Source organism: Ostrea edulis, chromosome 1 (genome assembly GCF_947568905.1).
Source record: "Ostrea edulis chromosome 1, xbOstEdul1.1, whole genome shotgun sequence".
Lineage (NCBI taxonomy): Eukaryota > Metazoa > Mollusca > Bivalvia > Ostreida > Ostreidae > Ostrea > Ostrea edulis.
Window position 1 is genome coordinate 78,608,874 of NC_079164.1, and position 25,285 is coordinate 78,634,158.

General features: G+C 34.3%; 1 protein-coding gene across 4 annotated transcripts; it reads right to left on the reverse strand.

Annotated features, from left to right (window-relative positions):
• Nucleotides 1–657: 657 nt before the first annotated feature.
• LOC125679862 (coronin-1C-A-like) lies at nt 658–25,285 on the reverse strand. Of its 4 annotated transcripts, none has more exons than XM_056161783.1 (12): nt 25,149–25,285; nt 24,753–24,944; nt 15,884–16,136; nt 15,366–15,541; nt 14,079–14,201; nt 12,152–12,253; nt 10,829–10,974; nt 9,696–9,756; nt 9,334–9,435; nt 8,846–9,058; nt 8,655–8,723; nt 658–3,344 (listed from the first exon to the last, which is right to left on the reverse strand). In XM_056161783.1, exons 2-12 carry the CDS (start codon nt 24,942–24,944, stop codon nt 3,186–3,188), a joined length of 1,596 nt encoding a protein of 531 aa, XP_056017758.1. In that variant the 5' UTR covers nt 25,149–25,285; the 3' UTR covers nt 658–3,185. The 4 variants fall into 4 exon arrangements, with proteins under 4 accessions (XP_056017758.1, XP_048775281.1, XP_056017767.1 ...); XM_048919319.2 differs by lacking the exon at nt 658–3,344 and adding an exon at nt 7,385–7,537; XM_048919324.2 differs by lacking the exon at nt 8,655–8,723 and having other exon boundaries at nt 25,149–25,284.

A 25,285-nucleotide genomic window follows, 5' to 3' on the forward strand; every position in this document is an offset into this window, starting at 1 on the left:
GTTTCATTGTTGTTTATATGTCCGACTTTAAAAAGATATTTCATTTATTTATGCAACTCACAGCGAAGTATGAACTATAAAATCTTTTATTTGCAGACAAAACACCTTTCTTTCAATTACCCCCCCCCCCCTCCCCCAGCACAACTGAGAGCTCGCATCACTTTCGATGGTGAAATCTTACTCCACGAGATGCTTTAACGAGCCGTAAAATAAGATCCTGGTATAGCGATCCAACTCCGCATCGTTTGAACAGACGGTGTGTCACGATCATTGAAAAGCCAAGGACACTTGTAAAACAGAAATATTAGTCTGGGTCATAACTGTGTAGTACAGAGACATTCAAAAGTCGTACTGGATACAAAGGTTCCTTACATCAATACGACCGGATATTCCTATCTAGTACCCGATGTATACAGGTTGGTTAACCTAAACCAACATTTAACCTGCCATTAACCTTAACTTTACAATGTACAATGCGTTAACTCAGAGTAGTCAATTAAAATCGAACCCACTTTAGTGCAACGGATTCCTGGATCTCGAGATTCTGGGAATCTACAGACATACAGACAGAATCAGACACACCCACATCATCCTTGTGATCACTCTGACCACTGTCGGTAGTTTGCAGCATGGACTAGCTCAACATGAAGCATATGATAATGTATGAATATGAATTGTTTATTAAATATTTTAATTGCACATTACAAAGTTTATATATAAAGTGATACCATCTTGTTCATTTTAGTAATGTCCTTTGCTTAATAATTAAGGAGACAAAACAAACTAAGTAAAATTTTAAAAATTACAATTTTCGTATTGTTCTGAGTGGCGTAATACTATTTAACAGCAGACTTTTGCATGTCCAAGCCTTTCAAAAGTTCACATTAAAAAAAAACCAAACATTGAGAACATAGCAGTAAAAGTCAGCACAATGCATACCTCTATAATCAAATGCACAAAAACAAATACCTATTTTACAATTGAAATCATTAACAATAACAGTTACCTAATGTGGTTTTTACAGAAAACAAGGAATGTTGAATTAGTAAAAAAAATTGTCGTCTAAGGTATACTGTGTCTACCTACAAAGGCAGTCTATGAAAGGCATCAAATTTACAAGAGGCCATATTAAAAAAGCATCCGATTTATAAATTTCTTTAATAAATAGATATCAACGTGCAAATATCTCGGAACATTTCCTAGATGTCAACAGACAGTAAGAACTAAGTTCATGACCCCCTTATCTATATACTGTCTCTCTACTTGAACTGTAATGTTTTATTTTAGGGGCAGTGTCTGCATTTATACATCCCCACCAGAGATTTGGTATCGTGTCACTTATCAGACTTTGGAGAACTAGTAAACCAAAGGGGAACCAGATTAAGACAGTACAATATCTCCTTAATGGAGAACAACAGCCCTAATCAGCACTTGTCTTTGGCAGATTGAGCATGTGCCCAGTATGCTGGCTACAACTCTAAACATCACAAACTAGTGAACAGACATGAAAAATGATGACAACAATCAAATATTTCCCCACATCAGCAGTACGACTGGGTTTGCTGATACCAAGTCATTCGCAGCAGAGCAATCTATCATACCGCTGTCCATACATTACAGTTTCCATCGATTTCAACCTATGCCTAATGTTGCCTTTGACAAAAATAAAAGTAAAATTTACAAACTCTGCAGAGATGTTCTACAATGCTACTAATTGGCACATTTTATATATGAATCTTCTGACTCTAAAGACTTTTGAGACTAGAGAATATTTTTATTTCTACATCTTTTAAATTCATTTCCTTTTTTTTTTTAATAAACAAGATGCATTCATGAATAAAAGGATGAAAACTACACTGAAAGCACACATACACATAACAGTGGAATGCAAGAGAATGGGACCCATTATCACTGATGTAGCTACTTCCAACAGTCACACAGAACGTGAAGACCATTACAAAACAAATTTTTCTGCCCCATCGAAAAATAATATACCATGCAAATTTAATTTAATAAGCAATGAATTAATGAAACAAAAACATGTAGTGAAACAATACACTTGGTTTCCACATTTTTAAAAAAAAATATGCTACCCTGAAAATCTCTTTATTTATTTGACGTATTTTCCCTTGATATTTCTTTAGTAGCTACATCCCCTCGATGATTCTGATTTGGAATGCGGAAAAATCATCACCAAGCCATTAAGAAACAAAGGGGGATTGTTGGAAGAATCTACCTTCATACAAGTCACTTTGAAAGCAGCACTACATAAAACCAGCACATTAACACTCAAGTAAAAGCAGTCATGTCCAGCACTTTCGAATATAATGCTCAATTCTAAGCAGAACAAATAATTACATCCTAGCAAAATAAATATGACAATATCTCATACGCAAGTGTGTTGATATATATGGCTTCTGTCATATCCACCATACACGCTATGGGAAATCATTTCCTCATTCAGATAACTTGCACTAACTAATACTGAATAAATATTGTCTTTTTTTCCAAACTTGAAAATCCTCTTTTAGTACAAAATTTCCTAGTGTATTTGCTGCCTATAAATACAACAGCTACAAGATACCTCTCTCTATATATATAGATTACTTTCTGCAATTATTTGTGAAAGTATATACTAGACTTGTTCATTCTCGCAAAGTTCATGTGGGTTTTAAATAATCATTAAAACAAAATCTCTAAATTATTGTCCATATCAGAAACATAACAGTAGGGCATTAAAATTTGAAAGGATACGCTTCAAAATAACGAGTCAAGGGAGTGTTTTGACTGGATTTCAAACAGAAAAAAAAAAAATTCAGAGAGATGAAAAACAATCAGAATGAGTCACATAAACATTCCTGAAAATAATTTCAAAACTGGAGAGAAAAAAAGATCACCTTTGAACTATTACAAAAAATACATAGGCAATGTACTTCATATACCAAAAACAATGGGTCTCTTCCTGTGGAAGAACAGAGAGAGACATTTAACCCTATATTTGGACTGGTCAGTTAAAGAACACATGTATGAATACATAACTTAAATGACAATGAGTATTGGTGATGAAAATTTTTAACACTTATGGCAACATTCGATCAAAGACCACTGTCTATTTATTGCTTATGATTTGGCTATCTATAAAATAAAAAATCAAGATATGGAGTTCTGTGAACGGTGCATCTATGTCATTCCTGTTTTGTATCCTCCTCTGCGATCTTGTCCTCCATATTGGGTGTTTCAAGGGCAGACAGTCGCTCCTCACACTTCCTGATTTTCTTGTCTTGCTCTTTGACCGTATTTTTCAGTTGTTTAACCTCATCCAACAAGTTTTTTACACTCACTCCCTACCAAAGAAGACACAAGAATCATGAAGTTAATTTACAGATTGTAGGGGGAAAAATATACACCTACAATTTCATAATTAACACACACAAACTATACCAAGAACACCAAATATTACTAACAAATTCGGAAGTATTAAAGATCACGTTAGAAAACACAAAAATAACAATCAAATTAAAAAAAAATCAATCTAAATTTTAGAAATTCATAAAACTTGTGAAACACTGGAATTAAATGTATGGGTGATCAGGAGCATTCTGGTAGTATAACATTGTTAAGCAAGGACTCTCTAATGACCCCTAACCAACTTCTCTATACAAGCATTCTGGTAGTATTGTAAAGCAATGGATTCCCTACCAACCCCCCAAAAACGTTTCGATTGAGCATTCTGGTAGTATTGTTACGCATCACATTGTTCCCCATCAACTCTTGCAAATCCTATTTAGTAAAATTCCGAGAGTACTGCTGTGTGCTAAGTTTTATCGCAATTCACCTTTGAATTAGAACGCTTTACCCGATATAGTATTGCGTTGTGTGACGACACAATTGAATGAGACGATTGAACAATTTGAATGACATGTTTGATGTAATACAACAAGAGTTTTCATTGGCCGATTACAGCCCGCCCACTTTCTCGAGCGGATTCAGTGTAGCTGTCTCGAGAACTGTAGCTCTCTAAAAAGATCCACCTCTTACAAAAACCTGAATTCCGTTTACGGGTCACAAAAAGCTGCGGACGGTTGAGGCCTGATATCGGTGTATTCTTGTATTGCTGTCTCATAAACCCAATATAAAAAAAATCTTAACATATTTTCCTACTATATACTTGTGTCCAAACACACCTTCAAATATTCATTAAAGCCACACACGACCCGAAAACTCGCAGCTTCAATGATTTCGTTTGTTGACGTATTAGGTAGATTGTTAAGTAGCCGGTCAATTCGAACTCTTGCTATTGGTATCTATTCATAAAATTGGTTGTAAGTTATGTATTTGCTCTTCATTTATTATCAACACGATCAATTAATAGAAATTAAAAAAAAATTTGGTCCAGTTTTTGTAAAGGTAAAATAAGCTCTTGATTAACGAAAATGCAATGCTACATAAGCTCATTAGATGGAGACCGGCCGGCTTGACTAATGAAAGCCGCATCGCCGTGAGTTTAGCTATTTCAATAATTATCATTTAATAGGACTGGGGTACGTGGTATATTATTTAAACTATTTAGCTAAAATATTTGTGGGGTATTAGTACACATCTAGACGCTATTGTGCCAGTATGGAAATGAACCGGGATTCGAATTGACTGGCTACCTAACATGGCTATGTCTACGAACGAAATCATCAAAAGCTGTGATCAAGTTTTTGGGTCGTATGGGGCTTTAATAAATATTTGAAGGTATGTTTGGACACAAGTATAGTAGGAAAATATGTTAGGAATTTTTTTTAATATTAAATTTATGAGACAACAACACAAGAATACAACTTTTTCTCTTTCTTCCTTTGAAGTTTTTTTTCCATCTAGCATCTGGCCGTCATGTTTTCAAATGTTTACTACTCTCGTATAAGGGAATTTGGGCGGACTTATACATATGGACCAATGAGAGTTTCAGTTGCATTTCGCAATTGTATTACAAACAGATTCAATTGTGTCATCACACAATGCAATACTATATCGGCCAAAGCGTTCTAATTCAAAGGTGAATTGCGATAATACTAATTACAACTAAATTTACTTTAGGAGTAATCATGATGATTCCTTTTATACTGTTCTTCCCAAGGTAAATAATTCTGACAATTTTCTCTGAAGAGTTCACAAAACAAAGCTCTCAAAGCACTAATTTTGATTACTGCGAGGGATTTGGTCAATACCAATAACCTTGGTATCATCTGAAAGAGCTTCAGAAGTAAAATGTGCATGACAATATAAAACATGAAATTAATCTCTCATATTGTTACTGCGAGTAGAAATATATAAGAGGCATTGGTCATTCTCTGATCCAAGAAACATCTAATCCCTTCATACATGGCTACAGGAAAGGTTCACTGTTTCATGTTTCACTCTCTACACTACACTGTACAAGAACTACCATTGTGTATCCTTTAGTGTTGAAATTGAAAAATGATGTGAGACTCTTGAAAGTTTTGCAATGTCCTCATTGTGAATATTGCATTATCTCTCAAAAACTTATGCATGTTGTGCTAAAGAAGCAAATATGGTATGGGCCAAAGTTGTCCCTAAAAATGTTTAAATTTCAAGTTAATTATCAGAGATATGATTTTTATTTTTTAAAAATCTTTCCATGGTATAAAGACATGCTATTTTGTGGCTTTTTTTTTTTTTTTTAAGCCGTTTGACAAAGAAATGAAGCATTTTATCAGCTGCCACAATTTCTGAAAATTGCATACATGTATCTTTCAAAGAATACAAATGAAGTAATAATTTCTTATCTTTTTCCAAGTTGCAATGTTTTTGGAAAGGAAAATTATATGAATGTGCCTTTTCTCATCAAATCTTCAAAATTCCACAAAAAGTTAAATATTTACATTATATTTTATATCTCTCATCTTTTAAATATATATATAAGAAAATTGTACATACACCATCATCAACTTTCAGTAAACTTTTCATTTAAAATAATTGAAAGTCATTTAATAGATATTGTATTTCTGCAAAGATTTCAATGAATCGCTTTCACCATAGAGAATAACATGATTTCAAGGCAACACACAGTACATAAAAAATGAGTCAGGTGGAAGGGGGTAAACGATATTCCCTTCCCATTAATAAATTTCACCATTAGGAGACCAAAAAATGGCCAATAATACGTTAAGCAGTACATGTAGGTGCAGATCAAAATCAGATACTTTTCTCTTTCTGTATATACTTTCGTTGTAAAAACCTGTGTCAAGCTGCCTTCATGCAAATTAAGTTTACACCCTCTAAGTACTGTCAAAGCTGAGCTTTTTTAATCAGTGAACTGCGATTTGAATATTTTCTACAGGCTGACTGAAATAAATTCTTCATTTTCCAACGGGTCAATGTTTTTAAACCTAAATAAAATGTCTGGAAAATAGACATAGACAAACATAATTTCTGAACACTTGGGCAAAGTATCATTTGCAAAGGATGTAAAGCTTCGAGTCTTTTGAACTGCAACAAATATGAAAAAGTTTCCTATTACATATAGGACAACTTTACAAAAATTTACTTAGGTCAGCCTAGAACAGATTATATGAACTAAAACATGAGCATGTATATATTTTCTTCCTTATTAAACTTTGAGCACTAGCAGAGTTTAATAAACATTGCTTAACTTGTCACCACAACCGTAATCGATTTAACAATACAATGTTGAATATGTTGTGCAAAGAATGTTATATGATAAACAAACACAAAAATACAAATTCTGTTAATTCATCTGAAAAACAACTGTCAAAAGAATTTGAGATATTTTCAACCAGACATCAGAGGAAATATTTTACACCATCTAGAATTGTCCAAAAGATGAGAGATACCAGCTTAAAATCTATGTGAGCTGCTTCACATCTTGATTTGTGAACATGGAAAGTAAAACTAAGGGTGTGTGATGTTCAGGAAGTTGTACATGGACCGGTAAAGAGGTGCTGAGGTAAGGGTACATGTGATGGTTGAACATATCTCAAATGAGAAATTCTAGACTCTACTCTACTGCCACACCATTCCCTTTAAACCTGTATAAATTAACAAGACCTTGAACCCTCCCTGCTGAATTGTAACAAACATTTCGATGTTCTATGGAGAACATTTGACATTCTCCAGTCATACACTCCAAACTTGTGCATTCTTTTACAGGCAGTGGATTTGATTATATATAATTGACCAATTTTAGCATTCACTTTGAGGATGCTTCTTCATGCAGTGAGATTCAGCATTGGGTTCAGCAAAGAGGGTGAAGGACACAGTTAGTTGGGTGAAGCAGGATTGTGAGAGCCACACTATGCAGTGGGTGCCTCTACAACAGCAAGCTAACCAAAGGGAACAAACATCTAGGCAACTGTACATCTTAACAGGTCTCTCCCGTTCCTTCTTCGTCTGTCGAAGGGTTCTCGTAATGTGCCACGCGCTCCTCCAGTGTCTTAATACGTCTTTCGTGGGCTTTTACTATAAGTTTCAGTTTTCTAATATCTTCTAAAATTCCTTGTGGATCAAAGCCCTATAGGGTGAAAATTGGTGACAGAATGATAGACATGTATACATATTCAATGACTCTGTCCTGTTTCTATAATACAGATATGACCATTCTGCAATTTTCACACATCGTAATGTATATAATGGGATGGGAAATCTACTGGTAATTGTAATACACTGGAAAATTGAGCAGCAATTTTATAACACTCATCACAGTTCTCATGAAGTTTTACAAGCCTAATACAAAGAAATGCATGAACTACCGAGACATGTATAAAGGACTGTCCGAAGACATTTCAGCTCTATCTGGTTGGAGTGCGAGACTGAACAGTAATACACAAGAGAATTGTTTTCATTTCAGTAACTTTAAAATATCTAGTAAAGTTAATCAGTTGGCTAAAGTGTCTTTTGCATTTATTGTGCTAATTTTTTTAATTTTTTTTTATTCTGAAAGTTACAGTTGAATTTCACTCCCTGCACATTGTTATATTTCTATTCTGAAAGTTACAGTTCAATTTCACTCTCTGCACATTGTTTAGATACACTGTACAACACTACCTCATTTCTTCTTTTTAGAAAAACTTTGTAATATCACCATCACAATACTTGTGCAAAAAGTCAAGAAAATAACTGCTCAATTTACCAGCATGCAATGTCAGGGGGAAACTATCGATAAGTTGTGAAGATATTAAACGCAAGTTCATATTACAATATCTGGGAAATTAACGCATTTTCTAGCATATGCTTTCTTATAATTCAAAATATCATTGATTTTCCATGTCAATACTGCAATAATCTAAAATATTCAAAACTTTGAGGAAACTAATACTTAGGATTCAAAATATTTCAAATGTGCACTTAGTCACATTTTCTATATACATTTATCATTAATCATCTTTGCTGACATAATGAGATCTTTACTGAAATAATCTCCACATGTTGTCATCAAGGATATACGAGTATATATAAACATGCAAAGATGCTTACCTCCCTTTGCATTGTACTTGCTTTCCAAATACATACATAATTATATATGAATCTATTTAGTATTAATCTGTGCAGTTGGCAACTGGAAAAAACTGGTTATTTGGTTCAAGGAATAAAAGATAAGGTTTGTTGGTTATGGGCATTTCAATTTTTACCTCCGGTTCTGGGTTAGATCCTGGTTTGGGGCCAATTGAAGGTTTAGAAGTAGGAGCAGTTCCTTTTTCCTATGTGACAATGCAAAGGTCATTCTCTTTATGAATCAGTCCTATACATTAACTGATCTGTGATTCATCAATCTGTTGACTGTATACATAAGACATTCTATGTATAGCATCAGATTACTTACAGGGGGTAATTCTGCAGCCGGTTCAGCTGCAGCAGGTGCTGCCTCAGACGCCGGGCGGACAACTGGAGTTGACGCCACCTTATGGTGGGAGGAGGCTACATCAGCTGATCTCCGGGAGGGGGTGGCTGGCACTTTCTTGTCCAAAATATTTGATTTGACAACAACTTTGGCTGGTTCCTTCATTTCCGAGGCAAACATGTCTTTCAACGAAATCTGTAAATGTTATCATCACATATTCATATTAACATATATGTATTCAGAAATATCATGGTATCAAGTGGGACTTTTGTGCATAGAATTCCTCACATATGTCAAACTCGAATTTACTTTTAATCACAAGTTCCCTCATTTTGCTCTCTGCAAAATGTTCCAATCCAAAATGCTTTACTTTAAACTAAGTATTGTCACAGATATCTGGAGATTTATTAATCATTTTCACCAAAGATTTTGACAAATATAAACGTATTTCCATCTCTGAGTTTCCCTACCAGCACTGGATCAGCACTGCTACCATTGAACCAATCTTCCCCGCTAATGGCTGGCACATCACTCGCTGTTTCTGGGTATATGTCATCTTGGAAGAGCTCAGACTGAAAGGACACATTCCCTTTTATTCTAGATGATCACCGATGAATAAAAATATTTCCCTCCCCACTGTTTTACATCTCTGAAACACTCAAACAATTCAGTATTACATATACTTTTTACATCCAAATTTCTACTTTTTGTTCAGTTAGAATAGTTACAAGATATTACAACAAACTTTCAAATTAAAATCTCTGTTTAGTGTTTGTCCTCAGTTATTTTCAATTCAAGTAAACAAAATTATTGTTACAATCATGGGACTTACTTTTCTTGGAACAGTGAATGGAATAACTTCTACTTGGCCTGTGTTCAGCAATTTGTAAATCCTGTTTTGAATATCAAGTTTATGTTATTTTCAGAGAGTACCATCATATTTTAGATATATATCCTCAAACACACACTGTAAAGTACAGAGTATAGAGTGCACTCATGTATATGTAAATACACATCCCCATTGTTGGATCCCAAAATTCATAAAGCTTCTTTCTCTCTTGATAACAAAGCTACATGTGAAGTATCAGATTACAGGAGCAAAAAATGTGGCCTGTAGATTGTCTACAGCTTTTTCTATGAAGTCCTGTAGTAACCTTGACCTTTTGACCCCAAAATCAATAGGGTTCTTCCTCTCTTCATAACAAAGCTACATGTGAAGTTTTAAATCAATCAAGCAAAAGTGGCCTGTAGAGTGTCTACAAGCTCAGTGTTACACACACACACATATACACATGAATGATCCTGTTAAAATAAATATTTATTCAGTATATACATACATACATACAAACATAAATACCACGGATAACCCATGAAAGCTCGAAAGATTATTTCCTTTGATGCACGGGGGTCATTGTTACTATATCCCCTCTCACAATGCAAGGGGATAAAAATAAATTAACCAAGTAACCTTCTTCCTGTGTTACTACTGCATACACCGACAGTGGTGACCTCTCCATGAGTGAAATATTCTTGAGCGGGACGTTAAACAATATTCAATCAATCAATCACTGTCTGGTCATAATCAAAATTTGTGACAAGTATGAGATTCTAATGTCTCTGCATTACAAAGTTAGGGCTTTAAGAGAAGTTATAGAACTTTTCCATCAGTGATGTTGACCTTGACTAAAATGACCTTGGTTTAGGGTCCATTTCTACATTTTGTGGGGAGTCAATAACTATGGATTCCATGGGCACCCTTATCCCATGAATTTAAAACCTTTATACACAATCTATATAACGTTTTGCAATAAACAGAAAACATATCCACATAAATACACTGCAACAAAACTTCGAAATCCTGGCAATCCATGAAAATTGGCTCCCAAAATAATTTTACAGAATATCATTCATATCTTTATAAGATGACTCCACTGAAAATGATTGTTTGAATGGAAATGGCCTTACCTTGAGATTTCACAGTTATTAATGTTGAGTCCTCTCTTGCACATCACCCCAAAGCCTCTGGTGGGGTCCTTGCCCTGGTACAAGGACAAATAATGCACGTAGGGAGCTTCATTGGTGATCTCGTAGTATCTTATAATACTGTCTCCCTGTAAAAGAGATTTCGAATATTGTATCTCAACTGTAGTGTTTGTTGCCCATGATGTTATACACTAAAGTGTGCATTATTGCACTTTAAAATATGCTTAACATGGAATTCAAACTTCAAAGCACAATTTGTGAAAGGATTCAATTTTTCCTAGTGTACATCAGTATCAAGGAAAATAAAACTCAAAATCCACGGGACTACAATAAAACTTTGAAAGTTTGAGTTTCGAGAGTATGGAAATCTGTCCTTCAACTAATCAGTACTAAAAATAATTTTAAAAGATTGAAAACTTTAAGAGATCGAAGTTCGAGCCATCACAAGTCACTAATACTTATGGGGAAAAAAACAGATCTAAGGCCAAAAAAGTTAATAGCATGTTTCCTTTTTCACGCCATAAAAAATAGGTAGGGAAAGTTCAACTGTTGTTAAAACATTTTTTTAATTGAAATACTTTATTCTATTTTGATCATTTCTAGTTATATTCTGATTTTATATTCCTTTTCTTCAATACAACTTGTACATCCATCATGATGTTCATCAAACAGTTTCATCATATCGTAGATGTCGGGAATAGATGTCATTATATCTTTTGTCCTCATATGATTGCAATTGCCATTTTATGGCCAACACGCTTGTTTACTTCAAATCCTTGTTTTTGATTAGCTTGACCTATTTACGTTACTCCAGTGATTTATAAGCCTACTAGTTTGGGGATTATCTCCCTTTAAAATATTTTTTTTCTTCTATACTTGGTAAAAAAATTTAAAGCTTTAATGACCTGTTTTTATGATGTAATTTACATTTCTCTACAGATGCACCAACGTCAAAGTTTGTTGATTCTTGGCCAAATAATTGTTCAGTTACGAATTGGATAGGGTTTTGCCATATTTGGCTGTATCATCTGAATCAAAGGTCATAATGAATCAACTTTAACGTGTGACCTATCATCTACCCATGATGCATCAGCTGCCGAAGTTTGATGATTCTAGACCTCACAGTATGAAAGTTATGAGCTGGACACAGAAAAGCTAACAGACAGATGGACGGACAGAAACGCCATACCATGATACAGACGTATAAAAAGAGAACTTTGTCAGTTTGTGTATCAGACCTCAAAAGAATTTTGAAAATCTGACTTCCCTTGTGATCAAACAATAGCATGTTTCTCAAAATATTACCTTTCCTATGAGGTAAATCATCTCTACATCACCATCATACACAGGCATCAATACACCATTGGCTTGATCAATCTCATCCAAACTGATCTGCTCCAAGGTATTCTACAAACCAAAACACAATTAAAAAGAATTATATGTAATTATGATTTAATTAGAAAGGCTGGTATAATATGTTTAAAGAATACATCGTTCCTACCACATTTCCTGAAATTTTCGCCCACATTTATCTTTGCAACATTAGGACAAAATGCTATACTGGACAATTAAGCACCAAAAGTTGCCAGGTACCAATAATCACCACTTCAGTTATTCCACATGAAACAAATGTGTGATACAACTATTTCATACAACTATAAGTATTTGTTACAACTACAATCTGACAAAATATAAAATCACATACATTTTGTTTTATGTTGAAAGACACTTCCATATCACAGACTATCTCACGATACAATACGCATAATGACAGGAACATGCGATACGACGATACGACGTATATCACAACACAGTTTTCATGAATTGAATAACTGCAGATTTCTTAGTTTTCTGTTGTTTATCTAGTTACCAGTATAAAATTAACAAAGGAAAATTACAACCAATAATACAGGTCACGTCTTATAAATGTACGCTACACTCAGAATAATCAGATTAATGACAAATATAACTGTATCACAAAATTATACTGACATTACGATACAGCATCGTACAGACTACGATCAATACAATTGATTTATCAATACATCTCCAGTCAAACACAATCTTAAACTGACCACATCAAAAAATCATTTCGGATCACTTACAACTGTATCATGATATATATCTATAGGGACTTGTAAACAACATGATTGACATATTCCTACACCTCTACACTTCATTTAAATCTGCATAGCTTAAAAACTACATGAATTGTAAACCTTAATATTATATCAACCTTTAATATATGCATACTGTATAAGTGGTACTTTTAGCAAGATTTGGTGATTTTCCCATAGTTATGGATATATATATTTAGCAAAAGTTAATTTTAGCGACTTTATAATTCCAAGGAAGATAACTATTACCTCTGACATGGAGTAAATTGTTAGCGATATCCAATTTCAGCAACCTCATCATTCTCGCTAATAATGCCCAAATCAAATCCTCGCTAAAAATTCTGCTTATACAGTATTTTAGAAAATATATCTTTAACTTTTACATGTATTCGATGGGTAGAAGTAAGAAACTTCAAAATTTCAAAATCCAAAAACTGCATTAAATATATGCATAACAAAAAGTTAAAGTATTGATATTATCACCTGCATAAACACCGTGCTAATTTCTTTCTTTTCTTTTTTTAATTTTTACTTTTATCAATTAATATGTCTGGAAACGTTGATAAAAGATTGTAGCAGATTATATTAAAAGTTAATCAATCAAACAAAATGGTTTAAAAATTTACAAACATAAATTTTATTTGATACAAATATGGCGAAAATCTGTACTCATTGCCAACAGCCAAACTACCAAGACTTTTAAGATGTCCTATACCTTTAGGAACAAATTAGTGTATAGCATTGAAAAATTTACATTTCATCTAAATTATGGTAACCTACTTGCTTTATTTCAGAGAAACATGACAGCTTGCTATTCAACAATGAAAAAAAAACTGGAAAGAATGGTGATAATTGGTACTTTTTTGAGAACCAAAATTTTGTATGAATTATTACTCAGATATGAATTTTCTAAGAAGTTATTTTCATGACTGTCACATTTTTTTTTTTTTTTAAAAAATTCAATAAATACTTTAAATACAAAACTACTCAGATTTACATGTAGTTGTAAAGTAATTCTTCAAAGACCCTTGAAATCCTAAACTATTTCTTTCAGCTTCCAAACTACTTTCTATTTTAAATGAAAATTAGTGCCAAGGGCGTTTGAATTGACCTACTGCATTCCACAAAGCATACTGCCTGTCACTCATCCTGGAGAATCCTGTGGTGAAGACTTTATCATTCTTGAGGTAAAGAGCTTGTGCTGGTTTAGATCCCTGATGACAAGGTTCTTTTGTTTCCTACAAATCATTAACAAAAAATTACTAAAGATTATCATGGAGATGAAAACTTAATTACCTTCCCATTCACAAACAAGAAACAGACTTGTTTAATACCAAGACTCTAGACCCTCTGAAAGTACTCTGCAACATTCCCACAAGCATAATATTTGCATGTGTAGCAAATTAAATTTTATTGAATCGGAATTTCCTGGGAATATGCACATCTACACAGTGTGTCCTTACTAACTACAAAGTTTCACGAAATTCTGTTGGGCGGTCTCAGAGGAGTTGCGCTGACAAGAACAGGACAGATGGGCTCGAAATTCAGATGACACAATATTCTAAGTTCAAAAGGGGCATAACTCCCAGAAAAATTATGGAATCAGAATTTCCTGGGAATATGCACATCTACACAGCATGTCCTTATTAACTACAAAGTTTCATGAAATTCTGTTGAGCGGTTTCAGAGGAGTTGTGCTGACAAAAATAAAGGGATTGACGGACGGGTCAAAAACATTATACCCTGGGGTATAATTAAAAGTTGACCCTTTTCAATATTACCACATTGGAGGAACTTAGGGGGAGAGCATCTAGCTTTCACTTCATGTTGGATGAATAACTAATATTGCTTGATGAATTATGTAGGTTCAGAGTATGGAAAATATGGACAAACATCTAACACCTTTGCATTTCAAAACCCTAACTGGATCCTGCGAAATTATTCGTATTTGTGGGGATCAATTTTACTGGATTGTTGAGATTTCAGTTTTATTGAGATGTAATTTTGTAAATATGGCTTTTGTACATTAAGACGTTATATAAATTGTGTATTTCATTGAGGTTGAATTTCGTGGAATAGGGGTACCAACAAAATCCACGAAAATTTGAGCCTCCATAGTCCACAAAGTCTACTGATTCCACAGTAATCCTCTTCCTTACATATTAGCACAAGTGTAGGTGTGAAGTGTAATAAATACACATACAGGGAATAATGTTGTGCAGTAGTGACCAAATAGATCTGAATTTCTTCATTTGTTTGGAAGGGGTGTTGTGTGTCTATTTTGGGATCCAAACCTTTGAACAATATTTCAATTTTCTTCTTCTTTTAATGCTGTTTACACATACTTCATACTCTTTATATTAAATATTTCATTATAAGTATACACAAATACCAGGACATACCTTGACTACTTTTCCTGTTCGAGAATCAATAACTCGAAGGTGTTTGTCCTTACACGTACAGACAAACCTATCGCCATTATAGCTAAAGTTGGCTGAATAGATAATGTCAGGCAGGTTTATTTCTACATAGAGTTCACCGGTTCCTACATTCCAAATGCATATCTTGCAATCAGCACCTGTAACATGTGGAATGGAGTAATTTAGCATTGTTTGAGATATAAATCAAGCCGTTTCCAGTGGAAACAGAGGTCGTGTCTCTTTCTGATTCTAATGCACTTTTGTGCATCCTATTTAGACACATGGTCCTTGTCTCTATTTTTCATTCATTAAAACTTTTTTTCTTCCTCTATTACTGAATTCTAAAACCCGTTTACTTTTCTAGTGCTTTAATCAGGCTAATATAAATACAGAGATGTTTTTCTTTTCCTGTTCCATGAAACATGATAGAAATGCACTATTCTGCTTTCTTCTTACATACTAGAGTTAAAAATAAAAGCTATTTACATAATTTGACATACCAGCACTTAGTAGAATATTCTGAGCAGACGGATGCCAGGTCACAATACCGACACGTTTGATGTGGGAAACGAGTTCTACCACTGGTTCTGTGAGGTTCCGGGTTAGTCCGCCCTCTGGGATCTGCCACACCTTCACTGTGCAGTCCTCGGAACAGCTAGCTATGACATCATCATTGTGTGGACAGAAGGCTATGTCTAGTACTGGACCTTTGTGACCATCCACTACTGGGTGGCCCATCTCCACCCGACCAGTCTATGAATAAAATTGAAATTTTTCAGTAATGTATTTTTTCATCACAAGTCCATGTCTGTAAACAGTCAACATTTCAAATGTTCTTCACCTGACAAAATACTAACAAGTTAAAATTTGGGGGGGGGGGGGGGGGATGATACATGTATTGACCATTGCCAAGGCTCAAAATTCACAGTTGTCCAGTTGTCAAAAACAACCCAAAACTCCTCTAGACAACCTTATCTAGTACAATTCATACGACTGACGACCTTTAATTTCACATTATGCATAATAGGCCTTTCATTTAAAAGCAATCATGGCATTATGGAAGTATTTCAAATTGCACATGTGTGAACTCTTTGTTAAGGCCAAAATAAAATGAATGCATTTCCAAATTTCCTATCCTACCTAGTTTATTGGCTGCCAACCCTAAAGATTTTAATACTGACAATATATATAAATAATATAAAAATCTGCAACTTACAGACTGTAATTCTTTTTTCTTTTTGCATTTGAGTTTTTCTAATTCATATTTTGACTACTATTGATCTTCAAAATGTTTTAAAGTAATTGTAATGTATATAAGCATGTATTCAGAGTGTATTAAAAGCTAAAATTTCAAATAAAATGTTTCAATAAAATAAAATGTTTTACCTAACTATACCCTACCTAATTTTCTGGAGAGTGAAATGGGAAACACATATATACTTTATGTTGGCCTAAGTTATATTGCATTTGTATATGCAGGAAACCTAAGGTTTCTGGTTGGATCCAGGTCCAGAACGGTTCTGAATTTTATAATGAACATATGATTTCCAATATTCTGTCCAGACCTGGAGTAATGGATTGAAATGTGAATTTGTAATATCTATAGCAATTCTTCATTCAACATTATCAAAGTTTGAGAAGTTGCATCCGTGATCTCGAATAAATTGTATTAAAGTACTTTGATTTTTTTTAATTGGTACACAATAAATATCCTTTCATGCTATTAAACCATGTAGTTTCAGTGATGAATATGTATGAAATATGAATTATGATGGATTACGATAAAATACTTTATATTTTATAGTGCAACTTAAAATCAGCAGGTAACATCAACAATTATATATAAATCATGAAAATGTCCACTGCATAATGTACAATTGTAAAACATGACACTGAGCTGAAGGACTGTGACTGATGAATATCAACCCTTTTTCCACACGGAAAAGCATGCAAATCAATGATAATGTCACAAGGAAATATTTCTATCTAGTGGACTTTTTCAAAACACAAAAAAACTATCCAGAACAAAGTTTCTTTATTTCTAACCATTCATACTTCAATGACACTAGGAACTTGACAACCATGAAAACAACCTGCCCTTCAACCAATTCATGTTCATTTTAAATGCACATATCCATACACATATAACTGCTCTATGTTATACCTCATATGTAGGGTGCACTTTTGAGATGATCACACAGTACAACATGTTATTACTCCTTGAAGCCTTCGTAGATTTCCATATAAATTAACCTTTAGCATTCACATAAATGACATACTGTACATTTCATGTGTAAAATCTCTCACAAATGTTTAATCATGCTAAGATGCCTGCAAAATATGTTTCTACAGACATGCAAAAGTTGTCCTTGTTCCCATGCAATAATGATTGTGTAGTGCTCAGTCACTGATGGATTCTGAACTAGTGTTTACCATATCATTATACCACACAGCCGAGAGCCAAGTGCTAATCATCCGTTTCTGTCATAAAAATGACTCATAAACAAGCCAGACTCATTGGCTTCAGATGTATGCTGGCTGAATAAGACAGATGAGAGTTTGACAACCTAAGGGTGGGGTAAAATGACCAGGTCACGACCTCACACTGCGAGAGGAAAAAACATGCTCGAATTGTAGCGACACAAGCTGATATTCCTATGTAAACAAAAAAAAAAAAAAACACGTTAAATGAACTTCGAAATAAATAAAAGATCCAAAAGATAATGCATTTTTTGTATACCCCCCCTCTCTTTTTTTCCTTCTCCTGTTACAACACCTATCACATTCTTATCTTATAAATGTGTTGCTATTAAGGTATGATCTTGTTGTACATTGCAGTGGATCAAATTGACCTTTTGGAAAACTTTCAAATAGTTGAAATGTTTGACAAGGCATGCCATTACATGTTGAGGTACTCTTAAACTTATTTACACACCAGTTGAAACTCCTTTAAACTTTGATCTCGGTAAATTTTAAAACCTTCATGGCAAAGGTGTATGCATTGTTTGCATTTGAACATCTCTATCACCTGCACTTCAATCTTATTTATCTGTTCAACGTGAACTTCACACTAAATGCACACTCCAGGCTACATATGTTTATCTATACATCACAGAGCAGGAGGATCTAAGAATTCAAATCAACACTTTCTGTACTTTAAGGGTAAAACAATTCTATAAACATTACAAGAAAAATGAATAGAGTTTGATATTCTTTCTGATAATGATTTAAACGAAGTCTATACACATAAGAAGTTTAAGTTAAAAGCATGAATAATATCCATCATGTGTATTGAATAGTTATTCAGTGAGAAATCAAGATCCACTGGAGGAATCTGATACACTGGTCTTTAAAGTGAGGGATGTGCCCCTGATTAATGTTTCATACTGTTTGTTTTTTAAATACCTTGTGGCTATACACATTGGTAGTCAACAGGTGTCATCAAACAGAGAGCTCATTAACAGTCGGTTCTTAGCTTGTTAACAGTCAGTTCTTAGCTTGTTAACAGTCAGTTCTTAGCTTGTTAACAGTCCGTTTGAATCCTATTGAGTAGACGCTCCTTTTATTTACTACTTTGCAAGATCTGAATTTTCAAAGACGTTTTTCTTCGCAAAATCCAGCATGCAGTTATCTTTAGTTTGGTTGTATTATTTCATTATCACCAGAGTGACATGTCAGACATGACCATTTTTGGTTTGTGCATCAGTTCTTCTACTAAACACAAAGATCACGGAGTAAAAGTATGGACTGAAAGTGACTGGAAATCAAAATTCTCTTTATACATGCATTACTACAATATCCATAAAAGTAACTGTTATCTTTCATTTCCTCACACCACTGTTTAATGACTAAATGACACAGCAACAAACAAATCTACTTAATTTGAACAATTATAACCTGAATATTATACCCACATTGTAGACGGAAGTTTTAACAAATATACGTTTCCTTATCACATATAAACATGATATTATCCCTGATAATATATATGATAATATAATAACTAGGTTCATACATTAAATTCTAAAGCAAATAAACCCTCAAAACTTGAAATTATTCTTTGTTTAAGAAATAAATGTTTGGTTGAATGAATGTAGGGGGCATAAAAACTATGGAGGCATGTTTCATCAAAGTAATTTGATTAATCGGTGACGTACACCAATTTCGTTTATTTCTCAGAAACTGAATCTGCAAAGTCGATACGTACCCGAGTCATTTGTAATGTAATAACCACAAGAGAGACAAGATTATAAGACTCTCTTATGAGTAGCCATGAAATATAAGGTGATTCCACCCGAGGGTTGCAAAAAAGCTGTGAAACCCGAGGCTTTGCCGAGGGTTTTACCGCTTTTTTGCAACCCCGAGGGTGGAATCACCTTAATATTTCATGGCAACTCATAAGAGAGTATTTTTCTCTCATATTTCTAGAGTTCTCCGTTTTCCTTGTGCCAAGCGACGCCATTTTGAGAATTTTCCAATTAATTAATTTTTTTTTTTCGACTGTACATAAAAAATAACACCAGAATTGAATTCTACGACCTTCATTTTGGCAACTATGTTGCCGACAAAAACTCGGCGACGAGTGTATAAGTGAATGATATTAGAGTTATTCCTCTTTGAATAAATCAATAATCAGGGTGATGCGTGACGTAACTCGACAGTCCATCAGCGCGAAACATTTTGACAGACTTAATCAGAATATGAATCCACAACTGCACATTTTTTTTCTTAGAGGAGCATTGATATTGATATTAATTGAGCAGTTATTTAATGACGAGTGTGTGAAGACAGATTCCAAGTGGTTTTTGTTGGTGAATATGGGCATGGCTAGACTTTCGTTTTCCACGCGTGCAAGGACTCGAGTCTCATGGACATTGAAGGCACTTATTTCACCTGAGACACGGACAGTAGACGTTGACAGAGTGAATGTGGAGGTAGACCTAGAAGTAATAGACCGTGTGGGCTGGGTTTCTGTGAACTGGCATAGGGCCTAATGCACAGGATGACATGGGTGTATGAGGAATTTGTGACTGTTGTTGAGTGTGCAGTAATTGTTCAAGGAATGTGTATTTTTGTGTCCGGTCACATACACCTCGAGATTATCAGGGACATTACAATCTGTCATTTTTTGTACAAGAGCTTTGCAGACGCTAGTGTTCGTCAATCGAGGCGAGGTAAGTTGCAAGCTAGTTGTGTATTGATTATGACGTCACGGGATATGTAAGATAAACGTCACGTGATATGAAAGATAGAAATATCTTACATACCTTTCTTTCATAGAATATCTGTATCTTACATACGTAGATATGAGAGAAAGTACAATGATATACCGACAGTGTGGAAGACGGGATCCTAAGTAAACCAACATGGAACAGCTAAATTACTTTGTACCAATATTTGTGTTAATTCGCAATTAGAAACCTTGTTTTAAGACTCTCGGAGTATAGCTGCAGGGTTGGAAATTACAGTCAATCCCCCCCAAGATCATCTACTTTTTAGATGGGCAAGGACAAAATTTCACATGATAGCCAGCAGTTGGGTTAATTATAACAGTCTGTGTGAACAACAAATATCACAAATAAACTTCATTAGATTCCAGTATATTCATTCGGAAAGATAATAAATAAAATGTCACAAAACTGAAAGTGAGGACTGGTACATTTTGAAGAGGGCAGGCTTATTTTGAGTGTATAGCCAGCACTGTGTAAGGCTCATTGAGTCCCCCCCCCCCCCCCCCCCCCCCCCTGATTTCACTGTTAAAGTTATACACTCTCACAAATTGACACTTACATATATCGCATGGATCAGTAGCTCTCTCATCTATATTCCACTTTAAGTCATATTTATCAACCTTGTCTACTTTCAATTGATTTGTCAGTACTTATTTTTTTACTAATTCTGGAGATTTTTCTAAAGTATCATTTTTAAAACTTAAAAGTACATTCACTTTTACAAGCATGTTTAAGACAACCAAAAAATCACTCTATCTACTTAAAAGCACTACAAGTGCTTCATGTAGCAAATTAAGAATTTTAAATAGTATTTGAAACAATTAGATTTGGAATAATTGAATCAAGAATGTTACTAAGTACTTCTTTTAAAAAAGTGTCCACAGTACAAGATGAGAAGATTTTACATACAAATTGTGTATCATATATTAAGGGATTCAAATTTCATTGGGGGGGGGGGGGTTTGAATCAGTGAGCATGAAGGTTTGGACTATTTGCTCGTAAACATCATCCAAAACTATGTATACAATAAAGATTATGTGGGTTCAAGTAACATATGGTTTAAAACTCCCTTTAATATACCCTTATATACAACTTCCTGCCTTTTAAGGCCATACCTATAGATACAAATGCGTACACATTAAGGTCCTTCTACTAAGCACCGCAAGTTTTCAACCGGAAGGATAAGCCATCTTTGAGGAAGTTGGGACAGGAAATCGCTGACAATACAGAGAAGAGTAGTTGTGCGACAGATGTAGTTGTGTGTTTAAGGCAGTTTACTTAAAACTAATTGTTCCTTTTGTAGATAATATTATTGGTAGTGTTATTGAAGTGTTCAGTGTAGCACTGGTATTCATTTTGTAAAGTTTTTTAAGTGTCAGACTCAATTTTAACACTATATATATCTCATACATATCAAACCTCTAAGCTAATTCTCTCCAATATAAAAAATTAAGGTACTTCGAATTCCAACATTCTGCATATCAGAATAGTTTACTTTACTATCTATCTAGACAATACATATTTGTTAACTATACTGCGAGACAGTTCATATGAGGTACAACATATTCACAAACAGTTAAACAACACAGATTTATCTTATAAATAAGAAATGCATGGACGTAGAGAAATAAGTACCTGATTTTGCAAAATTCATTATAAATAGCTCTAAATGTGGTCATTGGGTCAATATAACACCAACAATTCTGGATGTTTCTTGCAAAAATAGAGATTCAACTTCCCAGCCAAATATCCAGAATTATGTAACAGACCCCCCCCCCCCCCCCCCCCCCCCCCCCCAACTCTGACACAAATTCTGAATACATGTACAAAAGCTGTACATGTGCATGATGCACTATTAAGCACTTAGCTATTAATAGGGACTATCTCTTCCATAAATTCAAACTACATGTACATCACTCTTGAAAATCAAGGAAATACATGATAATTTGGGTTTAATCAAATCAATTTGACTTTTTCCAAGTGCTACTCCACTGAGAATTTCACTAGACTTGTGCCCTTAGTATAAAAATAAATGAACCAAGTCAAAATTTGTACATCCCTTCACTCTCAAAATTTGAAAGAGTGAATTATCTTCCTTGTGGCTATTATTTTTACCCTGATACTTTTGATTATAAGTCTAAAGAATAAATAAATAATCACCATAGTGTGGGGTTTAGGGGTTTTATCAAAAGTATTGAATCATCATACAAACAGATGTTTTCAATAAATATATATAGGAAATACAAAGACAGCTGTGACAATACCAAATCATATAAATATGTTTTTCAACCATTGCAAGGACTGCACCAAAGATATATACTCCAATTAGTTTGTAATGTCAAACTCCAACTCAAATATGCCAGTTTAAGGATACGTCCGAGTTCTTTCCCTTTGTAGAACTCTTGTACATCTATAGACTTAGTAAGGTACGAAACAATTTGTTTACATGTGGGAGTGGGACGAATATTTATCACTGCGTAAGTGAATGTGCTCAGTGTTTCTCATACACATATTTCATCACCTGAATTCAACTGATACACATATTTCATCACCTGAATTCAACTGATACACAAACTAAGTAAATTATAACTATTCAGGGAGTGAATAATATATAAAAATCATTTCATTGGTCATAGGTATCGTATCCAGGATATTACTTGCAAACATGATTTTGTTTTTATGTCTCCACTTTAGTAAAACATTTCTTTCGATTGTATTTTATATTTCCTACATTTACACATATTTAAAGAGAAACCGCTTTTAATACATTCTATCATCTTCCTCACTGACTGTTGGTCCACTCTATCCCACTTAGGCATTCAGAGTTCCACTAAATGTACCTCATACACAGAAGAGTTCTTATCTCGAAACTGGCGTATTAGCTGTCTTAAGGAGGTATGCTACACCAGAGAGATTTGATATGGATGAAAAGTGGATGAAATGTGCAACAATCTTTTGAAATTGAAAAATTCCAAATTCACTTTATTTAGTCAAAAAATGCAGTTTTAGTAAAAAGCAATCTCAAAAAACATCTAAATCCCCTGGTGGACTCGAACCCATGATCTACACTTCAGCAGTCGACGTGCTAACCTACCGAGCTATTCAGCTAGGTGATAATTTTCTAATGAATAGACAAATGTTCCTGATAATTATATTTTCATCCATGTTTTAAAAGGAAGTCAGCCATTATGACAATGTAGATTACATCCTTAATGGGACCTAACAACCATCAGGGGTCTCTTACATTACCCCATTACAAACATGTATGGTTACTTCAGATGAAAAGAGAAATCACTTGAAGTTCTAAAAACATTTTCCTATCTCAGAGTTCAGTTTACATGACCTTGACCCCAAAATTGATAGGGAATGTTCTCATCCCATGACCTGTCTGTTTTCAGTGTAATGACTTCAGGGGTGATGGGGATTTCACTTAATTCCTAGAAATAACATAATATTTTGTAGATCTAGCTGATTCATGAATGACTACACTACCTTTATCCTTTAATAAGGTGCATAAAATATTGAACTGAGCTACAAGTCAAGGACAATATATATATGTACGTATATTTCAATGGAAAAATGTAAATAGAAGAAATTATATATATGATTTATCAACAGAAGCCACATAGGTTAAGCATTCAAAGAAAAATGTTTCCATTTATAATATCAATGAAGTGAATCAGCAATGGGTCCTACATCATCAACAGAGGCAGTTTCATAAAAAGTATGCCATGATATATATACGGATGTAATCTGTAGTGTAAGAAGGGATGCATGTACGGTGTCATCACATTTTCATTCAGACTAGCATATAACAATAAATAGTAAAACTGCCACCAAACATCAAATTTGCATCCTACCATTCCTGATGGCCATGTGATGTGTCAATACATTGGAATTTTAATTAGGTGAATGATGATACATAGATCTACATACAAGGGAAAGTTCAAAATACCTATGACTGGTGTGGGGTAGATGCCTTTGTTTACAGCAAATCTAATATTTTGATTTGCATGTTTATTCATATCTGAGATATCAAAAGAATTACACTGCAACCTGGGCAAGAAACAGGTATGTCATGTCTAAATACGAGAATGCCAGTTCATGAAAAGTGAATGAGAAGTCACGCGGTGTTTACCTGCTTGATTGGCAATATAAGGAATGATCCTCCACCTGCTGACTCTGTGATGATTGCAATGTATTTTGGATTAACAGAACAAAATGGAGAATCCCAACTATTTTTAGTGATTCGAATGTTGTCATATCCATCGTCCTTCTTGAGGGGTTTGCCAAACACATGGCGAAACTTACTCTTTCTCATAAATGCCATCTGAAAAAGTTAAACACGTTGCATCACATGAAATTCATACTCAAACACCAAAATTATGTCGCTTATCAAGTAGGAAATATAAATGCACCGAAAACATGTACCGGCGTTTTGTTGTACATGTTACACACAACGACATGTGCCGAAGTTGAGAAAAACTGCCTTAAACACATGCAGTAAAATTTTAGGAAAGTTGTAAAGAATCACCTTGCAATATTCCACAAGACAGCATACAATAAGTAAAGTAAAAAACTAATTTAAAAGGTGGGACACTCAGTTTTACGCCCTCCTCCTCGCTTCCTTCTTCTGACAGGAAGTAAAATTGACGCATGCGCCTGATCTAA

What these genes read in the sequence shown, in the direction of transcription:
- LOC125679862 (XM_056161783.1), bottom strand. Translation starts at nt 24,944, where the DNA reads ATGGCATTTATGAGAAAGAGTAAGTTTCGCCATGTGTTTGGCAAACCC. An exon ending in TTATATTGCCAATCAAGCAG is followed by an intron (nt 16,137 to 24,752) that starts GTAAACACCGCG and finishes TTTTATTCATAG; the next exon opens with ACTGGTCGGGTGGAGATGGG. An exon ending in TGATTTACCTCATAGGAAAG is followed by an intron (nt 10,975 to 12,151) that starts GTAATATTTTGA and finishes TCTCTTTTACAG; the next exon opens with GGAGACAGTATTATAAGATA.